Raw genomic sequence first — 11584 nt, forward strand, 5'->3', positions numbered from 1 at the left:
TATACACCTACTAACAATTATTATTATCTTCCTTTTGCATTTATACACTTTCACTATTTAATCTTGCATAGCCTCCTGGTATTTATTTACTTTCTCTAATTAATCTTATATTTTAAAAATATAATATTTGAAATATATCTTAACGAGTGTCCTATGGGCATACAGTATTTCAATAACATTGGTATTATTTGTTAGTTTTTGGATTGTATCATAAATAAATACGCGTTTTCAATCCTATATTTTTTTTAGTCACTTTTTTTTTAATCTTATATACATAACATCTGAAAAGTTTTATCATAAATAAATCTTATTAGTGCTCCAATAGGCAATCATCATTTAAAAAATAACATAGAAAGGAAATATCTTTCACTTGGCAAAATCAATTCAACAAAACAAAAATGAAGACGAAAAATTGGCAAAATCAAGCCTCTGTTTGATCGCGATTACTCGCACCGACCACGCGCTTGTGTTAAACTTTAATTAAACCAGGATCCGCTGACGCCACCCGCATCTTCACTCATCTCACCCACTCCAGCCAAGCCGAGCCATTAGCCACTAGCCGTTAGCCAAAACCCAATTCCCAGTCCACTTATCAGAATTCAGAGCCCATCTAAAATCCTTGAAAATCATCACAGCCCACTAAAAATATCTGCTAAATCGGTTGAAATTACCGGCTATAGACGGTAACCAAGAAATTGCATTTGGGCTGCATTTGGTGTTAATTTCATTTCATTTCACATTTTGCTCCAAATTGCAAGCCCACACCTAACCCCAGTCAGATTCTAACCCTTGTAAATCTGACCCCAGTTGGTTTATTTAAAGACAGTAAGGCACGCAAATTCTGAAGGCCAGCTGGGCTGTGAAGATCTCTCTTTCTCTCTCTCACCATTTTCCCACTCCCAAAGTGCCTACCCCCTCCTCCCCTCCCGTCTCTCTTTTCCCTGACTTTTCTTTTTGTAGATGAACAGTCCTAGACCATATTCATCACCCCCCTACTAGTCTTCCTACACTTCTTGAAGTGATTGAGTAATAATTATGTAGAGAGAGGGGGTTGGGAGGGAAAAAGGGAAACAATTGATTACTTCTCCACTGGTTTCTTTCTTTTTTCTTTTTTTTGTGTTTGGTTTGGGGTACTCAATTTTCTTGGGTTTCAGTTAGTATTTTTGTTTGCCTCTTTTTAATGGGTTCAGAGGTGGGGGGCGTAGTAGTAGAGGAAGCAGTAGTGTTTAAAAAGGAGAAAGATGGAGTGTCCATGAAAGTTAATGACTTGCATGTTGAATCAATGTTCTGCATACAAAACTGTGCAAGATGGGCTGCTTGTTGTGCATATGATGCCTATTTTGGCTCAGTGTGATCTGTGCTAAATACTAATCAGTTTTGTGACTTGTGACTATATCTCTGTCTCTAGCTCTCTCTCACTCTTGAGTCTTGACAAAGTTTGTACAATTGAGAACATCCCACCAATAAAAACAGCAAAAGTGTAATTGGGGTGGTCTGATTCTGATCTAAAACGGATCTGATTAGAGTACACCACTAAGTCACTCACTGCTCACTACTTCTACCACCATTTACTTCTACTGCTTCCATTATTTGAACAACTTGATCAGTCATCAGTCATGAAGAGACTTGGCAGCTCTGATTCCTTGGGTGCTTTGATGTCTATCTGTCCAACTTCTACAGGTGCTTAGCTAAGCTACTTTCTACACACAAGACTTGTTACAGTGCTTTCATTCAATTTTTTTTTCCCTTTTCCAAAGATTCAAATGTACCAACTGCATGTCTTCCTGTCTCTAATCTTCTTCTTTCTGACAAATTCAAAATGAAACCTGTTACGCCAAACAGCAGATCTTTTACCTGTTTTAGTAGTAACTTTTCCATACCTAAACTAATGTTTTCACCACTATGGTTTCTCTTCAATTTATCTTTAGAAAATTCTAGTTTTAGTGCTAGCTCCTTTGTTATGGGCAGCAAAAAAAAATTTTTTCTTAAGATTTTTACTGATTGTTGGTGCTTTTTTTTTCCCCATTATTTGGTCACTATAGATGAGCATAACCAAGGAAACAGCCATGTTTACCCAAGGGAATTTCAATCCATGTTGGAAGGCTTAGATGAGGAAGGCTGTGTGGAGGAATCTGGCCATGTCCCAGAGAAAAAGAGGAGGCTAAGTGTGGATCAAGTCAAGGCATTAGAGAAGAATTTTGAGGTTGAAAACAAACTTGAACCAGAGAGAAAAGTTAAGCTTGCTCAAGAACTTGGTTTGCAGCCTCGACAGGTTGCTGTTTGGTTCCAAAACCGCCGCGCTAGGTGGAAAACTAAGCAGTTGGAGAGAGATTACGGCGTCCTCAAAGCCAATTATGATACCCTCAAACACAATTATGAGAATCTCCAGCATGACAATGAAGCTCTGATCAAAGAGGTAACCTTTTTTTTTTTTTAAATCGTACTTGCTCAGTTCCATTTTTATGTGTTGTCGTCGATAATATTCACACGAGATAGAAGAATAATTTTTAGCCTCTCTCTCTCTCTCTCTGTCTCTCTCTCTCTCTCTCTCTTTTATTATGTAGATTCGTGAGCTGAAATCTAAGCTACAAGATGACAAAAGCGAAGGCAAAGTTTTAGTTAAAGAAGAGGTAATGGTGTCTGAAAGTGATGATGATAAGGCGATAGATCATCAAGCAAAAACATCAACGGATGATGTTCTAGCTGAATGTGATGAAGATGATGATGCAAATGAGCTCAACTTTGTTGAGAGCTTCAGCAGCAGCAATGGAGTAATGAATGGTGCCTCAATTTTTACTGATTTTAAAGATGGATCGTGTGATAGTGACTCAAGCGCAATCTTGAATGAGGAGAATCTCAATAACAGCAGCAGCAGCCCAAATGCTGCTATTTCTTCATCTGGAGGAGGGGTTGTTCTTCAAACAGTACCCCACCAGTTCTTGATATCCAATGGAGGAGGAGGAGGAGGAGTTGGTGGTTCTTCATCAACAACCATTAGTAATGGATTCCAGTTTGGTCATGACTCAAAAGCAGCAATTCTTGGAGAAGCTCACAAATCATCATCAGCAGCAGCAGCAGCCGCATACCAGCCACAGTTTGTGAAAATTGAGGAGCACAATTTTTTCAGCGGTGATGACTCATGCAGTACCTTTTTTTCAGATGATCAACCTCCCACTCTTCATTGGTATTGCCCTGAAGAGTGGAATTGAAGAGAAAAAAAAAAAAAGGAAAAACCCTCGTCCAATAAAAAAAAAAAAAGAAAAAAAAAACCACCCTTGGGGAAAAAAATAATTAATGATACTTGAGACAAGGAGAAATCAAGAAGATATATCTCAATTCTGAACCCATCCATGCCCGCTTCCAAGGGGAAAGAAGTTTTGTATAGTGGTAATTTTATTTTAGTTGAATATGATCATGTAATTAATCAAGAAGAAGGTCTCTTCATTGTACAAAAATGAAGTTACAAATGCAGTTCCATCAGGATCCAAGATTATGAGTGAGAGAGAGAGAGAGAGAGGAAGGGCACGGATAGATGACAGAGATGACATACAAAGTTCACGTGGGGTTGTAGTCGGACAGTGTAGAGGTGGGAATGGAGGTGACAGAGAAAGAAGCGTGTGGATTCGGGTAAAAGCGGCCTTGGCCTTTGTTTGGGAATGATTAGGTAATAGGTTTGCCGTAATTTGATCAACATTTTCACACGCTCCTGTGCTTTTTGGCTTACCATTGGAGAAAGAGAGAGTGGAAAAAAAGAAGGGTTCCAAGGGAGATGTAAATTATGATGAATGATGGAGAATTCCTATGATGGTGGAAAGTGGTAAAAGATGGATTAAAGTAGTAACATATTATTATTAGCATCTTCTATATTATATGTTATCCAATGTTTAAGCTGTCTTTGCTACTTGTTTAAGTGCATGAAAGAATAAGCAAAAAGACTCATGAGACTCGTGAAACCTAGCTTCAAATTACGTAGTTCTTTAATAAAAGAAGCTTAACATTGCCTGCTGCGGTTTTGTGTTTTGTGTTTTGTGTTTTGTGTTTTGTGTGTTGGCCTCTACTCATATTTGGTTTCTTCCCCTTGTGCCTTCTTTCGGTTATTTTATTTTGTCTAAAAGAGAAAAAAAAACTAGGGTAGAACAAATATAGGTCTCTTTCGATTGAAGATCATGTGAGAATTTTTTAAAAAATTAATATTACGTTATTTTTTATGATGTAATGTATATAATATAAAAAATAATTGAAAATATATTAAGATAATTGAAAACATTTTTATAATGTAATTGAAAAATTAAATTAATTTTTTATATACTGGTAATGTGTACACTTTCACAGTTGAATACATGATACGTAATTTGAATTTAAATTTTGAAATTCAGATTTTATATATGTATTATGCATCCAACCATTATATATAGTATATTACAAAATCAGTGTACATAAGATTTATTCAAAAAAAATTTCAAATTAGCTTTGCTATTTTTCAGGGCCGCTATATGAAGATATGATTATCCCACGTCTTATTTGCAAGAGCAATTTTTTTTTTTTTTAGAAGCCCAGCCAAAGGAGGAGGACGGTAATGGTTTGTTTAAAAGAATTTATTTGGCTGTGCACGGCACAAGAAACAGTAAAAAATAATACAATAATATAAAAAGAGGGTGCAAACTTGAATTAGTTGAGTTTAATGGACTAACAAGAAATATATATTCTTCCCAAAGTGACGTTTGAATTTGAGTTGGTTAATGTAAAATGTTCTTTTGGTCCCATCAATACGAGTGTAAACCAACAATTAAAACAAAAAAAAACAATGCAGTAGGATTCATTAGAGAAGAAAACTGTGCTACTACAGCATGTTAGATAAAATTCGGGAAGTTGAAAATTTTTCTAAGAATTGTAAAAACTTGTGTTTGACACATTATTTTCTTAATACTTCATATGTATTCTACCTAAATTTTTAAAATTTGTAGACAGTTTTGACCATTTACGTTGTTTGTCAGATATGAGGCTTATAAAATTTTTGCCACCTTTAAATTATATAATTGATTAGTAATCAGGCTTAACCAATATTTTGCTTTAAAGTTCTAAGTACATATTCACGTCAAAAAATTACAAGGAATTACATTGATTTGAATACTTCGTGTAGCAAATAACTATTCATTGGCTCTTTGTTAAGAATTAAGAGTACTCGTTAGTACTCTTCGTTTTCTATGGATAGAGTATTATTTCAAATTATTATTTAGAATAATTACTGTAATACTTTTTGTGATATGATGTATGTGAGATAAAAAAATAATTAAAAATATAAAAAGGCAGATACAAGCGAAAAATGTAGGCTTAACCAATGTATTTACTGTAGCACTTTCGTGCGCTGCATTTTCCGATTTCATATATTTTCCCCCTTCTTTGCCTCGTGCTAAATGTCATCACAAAAGTGTAGTCAATTCACACATAGATAAGACAAACAGCAATTTGAAAAAAAGTGTATGTAGTGTAATAACTACACTTTACATATACATATATACAATTTTTGTCTAGGTCTTAAATGGATCCAATTCATTGGTTTTGCTTGGTCAAACTTTCATTACAAAATATTTAATCATCTTAGATGTTAACGATTTAAGCAATCGAATCAATTTTCTAAACCCTGCACCTACAGTAAAATTTTAAAGGATGTGCGATACTGCACCATTTTGGTTTAGAGATACGATCCTCTCTTAGAGCAGTTTAGTTCTCCCTTAATATTGTATAAAGTAGGAGTAGGAGTCGCCGATTTGATTTAAAAAAAAAATAAACAATTTTCTTAGATGAAGCCCAATATTTTGTCACCAACTTCTAGTCATTCTGCAAACAATTTTGCAGTTATCCTACAACGATGATATTCAACATACAAGCATGAGCCAATAAATTCTTCCGCTCTACATCATCCTAATCTTTTATGATTATTTATATCTATCATTTTCAAAAAAATGTTAAACCAATGAATTTTTCTGATAAAATGCTTTAGGTCAAAAAAAGCCATCAATTTCAGCCCAATTCGCAATGTTCATGTAGCACTCCAACCAAAATTAAAAAGAAGTAATAATAATAATCCTATGAGAGGTTAATTTTGTCAACCAAAACGATATATCATTAGTTCAGCCCAAAATCTCATCATACAGGCTTTGTGTGGGGATGGTGTCAACCGACATGGATTTATTTGCAGAGGGAAAATTCAACTGTTACATTATTATACTAACATAAATCATTTTGTTAATTAATAATACCAACCTAATCATGTTTGGAGATGCCTTGAACTTTTGGTTAAGCAGAGATTATTTTGTAGTTTTAAATTTGGAGTTGTGTTGTCATTTTGCAATCAGATCAGTATCTGTCTTTGGAATCATATCTTGGAGCATCAATAAGGTAATGTGCTAATCTGGTGAACAAAGGCCGATGAATCTATCTCTGAGTCATACATAGAAACAACTGCTATACTTCAAAGGAATTGTTTTAAGGTGCAAGAGTTGTATACGTGATTAAGGTTATAAAAAAAAAAGTCGAATTTACTGAATAATGATGCCTATAAGATAAAAGAGAATCATATAGATGACTGTTTTAGTCACAAGAAAAATTTCCAAATATAGTTAGACATAAGCTCTTGGTTTTGATTTTTAACCGGTTTATGTTTTGGATAATTTTCACTTCAATTATGTTTGGATAGTAAATTTTTCCAAAAAAATTTTTCGCTTGCATCATAAACACATTTCCCAATTCACCTTTCCTTTTAATATTCCTAACCAACTTTTTATCTCACATACATCATATCACAAAAAGTATTACAGTAATTATTCCAAATAATTATTTGGAATAATTCATTATAAAAAAAATGTTTTCAGTTTAACTCTTCTTGTAAAGAAACATTCTTTCAAATTTGTTGAACTTGAAATATACCCATCAACTGTTGTTTGGTCCCCATAAAGCTTGAAACGTATTTATTCAAAGAAGATTTTGAACTTTTTCAATTCGTTGTTTATTTCAAGAATGAAAACATATTCACGACTCGAGTGCCCATTCACAGAAGGGGAATTAAAATCGATAAATTACGTTAACCTCTTGGACATTTTACAACTCATTTCAAGCCAACAAAAAAAAACCACCCTTAGAGTTATTCTGGCCAGTGGCCTGTTATATGATCATATTTCCCCAGATAACATTACTAAAATAGTAATTATTATATATTGTGATGTCGAAAACTAAAAAATCCAAGGTCCTGTTTCAATAGTAAATTTTAAGAATATTCCTTCAACACCCTTTTATACTAGCTATCTTTTGATATCACGTACATTATTTCTCAATTTTATCTTTGCAAAAAACTTTGGGTTAATTTTACTTTGCACCTTTAAATTATACATACACTCTTATTTTGGGGTCCTAAACTTTAAAATAAAAACACTTTAGTATCTAAACTATAAAATTTGCTTCACCTTAGCCCCTCAAGTATATAGCTTATTCCACCTTAACCCTTAAAATATAAAATTATTTCTAGTATAGTCCCTAAAGTATATCCACTTAAGTCTAAAATCTACTCAACTTCCTCAATGATCTTAATTAAATGGGGCAAAATTTATAATTTAGGGACTAATTTGTCTCATTTTAAAGTTTAAAATCCAAATAAGAATTTTGGTATAATTAAATGGTGCAAAGTGAAATTAGCCCGCATTCCGAAAAAAACTCATAAAAAATAAAGTCCAAATAAAAGTCAAGGCCTTGTTTGGATTGTTAGTTCTTAAAAAAAACTTTTTGAAAATTTTTTTTAAAAAAATTCCATAATACATCTCCCAACCACATTTAGCATATCTTCAAAAAATTGATACAGTATAAATATAAATACACAAATACACACACACACACACACACATATATATATATATATATATATATATATAGTCTCTACAAAAACTGTCAAAATTCCCAACCAAAGGATCTAAGGTTTCATTACAATAATAGTCTTTGACATATTATGAGGAAAAATTGTACAGCGTCAACCACTTCTTTCAAATATTCTAGCAAAAAAATCGCCATTACAACAGATAACTTTAATTAGTCCAAGACAAGAAAATACACAGGATAAATTTACCCATAGAACGTACTCAAATCACCTGTGATGGAATAAAAACTCAGATTGATCCTAAAAACTCTGGAATGACGGAAGAAGATCTCAACAAAATTAAAAGGAATGCCAGCTGAATTAAGTGCCGTCGTGGAGAGAAGAAAAGGAAAAGACACAGATAATTAAAGGGAAATTTAAAGAGTGGTTGGGACATGAAAAGTAGTGCCAGATGATTGGATCCCAAAAGTACGTGTGTCTGTTTACAGCCGCAGCTTTTGGCGCATCATTTCATACTTAGCTTTTTTGTGTTAAAAGTTAGTACCTACACTACGAGACATGCTAGGCTGCTCTAGCATAGCATAATGTGCTTAATAAACACATATATTTTTTAACTTTTGATACTATGGAAATTCAATTAATAGTTAGGGTTAAAAACAAAAAAATTCTTGCGGTGTATCTAATACATAGAAAAGCCTCTCGTAATTTTAAAATATACAAAATGACACCTCATATCTTGAAGTAAATTATAAACTAATAGAATCCGATAAACTTAACGAAATCCAATAAACTTAACGAAAAATTTAATGAAATCCGGCAAACTTAACAGCCAAGACTGTTATTTTCGTTAAGTTTAACGAATTTTATTAATTTACAATTTAATTCAAAATATGAGACGTCGTTTGATATGTTTTGAAATCACAAGAAACTTTTCTACATAATAAGTATTTCAAATGGGACTTTTTTATTTTTAACCCTAATAGTTAATAGTATATAAGTTTCATTTGAAATTGGTTCAGATTAATTGTGAGGCATATTTTTAAATAAACAATTTATTATATTTTTACATTTTTGTTTATTGCATTGTATCTTCATCTATTCTATTAGTTCATATTTATTGCATACTGCAATTAAAACGGGTGATTCTTCTGAATCCCACTCGCTACAAGAGTGTGATGCAAAAAATTAAGGGATAATTGCAAAAACCTCCCTTGAGGTTCCTGACTTTGCACTAATCTCCTCTGTAGTTTAAAAAATTACACTGACCTCCCCTGATATTACTAATTCTTTGCAAATTTAGTCCAAATGATTAAAATATTATTTTAGGAAGTGAAATTAGAATTTTGTACCAGATTTTCTCTTTGTGCTACATATCCAATGAACGACAAAGTATTATAAATCAATTAACAATTAATAAACTTTAAGGAGTATAATTTATGGGCAAACACGCATTACTCATTTAAAGTACCGACTTTTTACGGGTATTTTACTTTCAAATATTTAATTTATGATAAATATATCAATATTTGTAAGTAAAATTCAAAAATTGTTATAGTAATATTCTTGCAAAAAGAAAATTGATAGGTTATTTATTTAATATAAATTAAATATTTTTTAAAAAAAATAAATTGCCCATAAAGTATTAATTTTTTATGATTTTCATCCATTACACGAGTAAAGTATTCGCTCTTTATGTGCATTTTATTCTGAATCATTTAATTTAAGTTAAATATATAAATATTTGTAACTAAAATTGAAAAAGTGTTATATTAATATTTTTACGAAAGAGAGATTGGTAGGTTTTGTATTTAACAAAAATTAAATATTTGAAAGTAAATACAAATCTATATTTGTGCGTAAATATTTGTATTAAATTAAATGTTTGAAAGTAAAATACCTTTAAAAAACCGGTACTTTAAATAGTTACCGACTCTTTATAGGCAAACACGCATTATTCATTTAAAGTACCGGCTTTTTACGGATATTTTGCTTTCAAATATTTAATTTATGATAAATATATCAATGTTTGTAAGTAAAATTCAAAAAATGTTACAGTAATATTCTTGCAAAAAGGAAATCGTTAGGTTATTTATTTAATATAAATTAAATATTTTTTTAAAAAATGGCCAATAAAGTATTAATTTTTTATGGCTTTCATCCATTACATGAGTAAAGTATTGGCTCTTTATGAGTATTTTATTCTGAATCATTTAATTTATGTTAAATACATAAATGTTTGTAACTAAAATTGAAAAAGTATTATATTAATATTTTTACGGAAGAGAGATTGGTAGTTTTTGTATTTAATAAAAATTAAATATTTGGAAGTAAATACAAATATGTATTTGAGCGTAAATATTTGTATTAAATTAAATGTTTGTTTAAAGTAAATTACCCATAAAGATTTGGTATTTTAAATAGGTAATGCGTATTTGCCTATAAACTATACTCCTTAAAGTTTATTAATCGTTAATTAATTTGTAGTATTTTGTCATTCATTAGGCATGTAGTACAAATGACAAATTTAGTAAAAATTTCTAATTTCACTCCCTAAAACAATATTTTAATCGTTTGGACTGAATTTGCAAATGATTAGTAACCTTATGGGAGGTCAGTGTAATTTTTCAAACCATAGGGAGGTCAATGCAAATGTTAGAAATCTCAGGGGAGGTTTCTACAATTATCCCAAAAATTAATTCAAGAAACATCCAACATTCAAGCCAATCTCAAAATCTTCTACATACATGACGTAAAAGGCTTGTCTTATCTTGCAAAACCTAAGTTCAACGTAGCTTTTGATGAAAATTAAAAGTGAATTTCAGAACTTTATAGTTGCCTACAATGTAAAGAGTCTTCTTTATTGGACGCCATTGGGCAATTCAGGTTCTAGTCTAGTCACTTTTTTCAAATAACCTTGATCTATTTCACTTGTCCATTCTTTGCTTCTAATCACAAGCTAATCAAGTCTCATTTGTAAATGACAGAAGTAAAAGTGGGGGCGAGGTGCCAGTGGAGAACTTTTTATTAGATTTGATTTATTTGTCCTTGCAACGTTGAAAATCTTCTGTTAAATCCTTGGATAAACACATCTTTTAAATCACTTTTTTTTTATTTCATACACGTTAAATCGCTGTAGTATATTTTTCTATAAACACATCTTTTAAGAGCTCGTTGAATTTGAATTTTATAAAACTAAATTGAAAACTCAGCTTGATTAAATTAAAATTCGATTCGGCGCGGCCGTTTGCACCGTAAGCATGGCTTTGTAATAAGCAAAGCGCAAAGCAGTGGGAAAATTTTATTGCTTCCACTTTTATGTATTTGCAAATCGCAATCCATCCCGCTCCCAGCTTGTTGCCAGGTCTCCGATTCGAACCTTTGTGGCCTCTTTTTCAAACTTATATGGTCCCACCTTCCAATAGCTGACCCCACCATGCCAGGGTCTTTGGTGGGGGCATGTGATGTGGGTCCACGATGTATCAAAGAAGTCGTCATCGTGATAGTCAAGTCGCAGACAAAAATAATTTAAAAAAACACCACAAAGTTGAAGGTGATGGATGGGAAGCAGAAGAAGGGTACGCGTCAGAGAAAAATTTTTTTTTAATCAAAACCCCCTGTTTTATTATACTTTTTCAAATTTTGTTGTTTGCATGACCTGCTAGGTGACAGCTGAGCTTCTACGGTGATGGGACAAATTCATAAAAATAGAATTTTTTTTTT

General features: G+C 32.1%; 1 protein-coding gene across 1 annotated transcript; it reads left to right on the forward strand.

Moving 5' to 3' along the window:
• The first annotated feature begins 847 nt into the window (after positions 1-847).
• On the forward strand, positions 848-4005 carry LOC140010505 (homeobox-leucine zipper protein ATHB-16-like). The gene is made up of 3 exons (XM_072057762.1): positions 848-1680; positions 2043-2416; positions 2565-4005. Exons 1-3 carry the CDS (start codon positions 1617-1619, stop codon positions 3207-3209), a joined length of 1083 nt encoding a protein of 360 aa, XP_071913863.1. The 5' UTR covers positions 848-1616; the 3' UTR covers positions 3210-4005.
• Positions 4006-11584: the final 7579 nt, after the last annotated feature.

Source organism: Coffea arabica, chromosome 7c, assembly GCF_036785885.1.
Source record: "Coffea arabica cultivar ET-39 chromosome 7c, Coffea Arabica ET-39 HiFi, whole genome shotgun sequence".
Taxonomy (NCBI): domain Eukaryota; kingdom Viridiplantae; phylum Streptophyta; class Magnoliopsida; order Gentianales; family Rubiaceae; genus Coffea; species Coffea arabica.

Bases quoted from the DNA above. Each gene is read 5' to 3' on its own strand.
- LOC140010505 (XM_072057762.1), top strand. From the start codon at position 1,617: ATGAAGAGACTTGGCAGCTCTGATTCCTTGGGTGCTTTGATGTCTATC. The intron at 1,681-2,042 runs GTGCTTAGCTAA...TGGTCACTATAG, and splicing joins TATCTGTCCAACTTCTACAG to ATGAGCATAACCAAGGAAAC. The intron at 2,417-2,564 runs GTAACCTTTTTT...TTTATTATGTAG, and splicing joins ATGAAGCTCTGATCAAAGAG to ATTCGTGAGCTGAAATCTAA.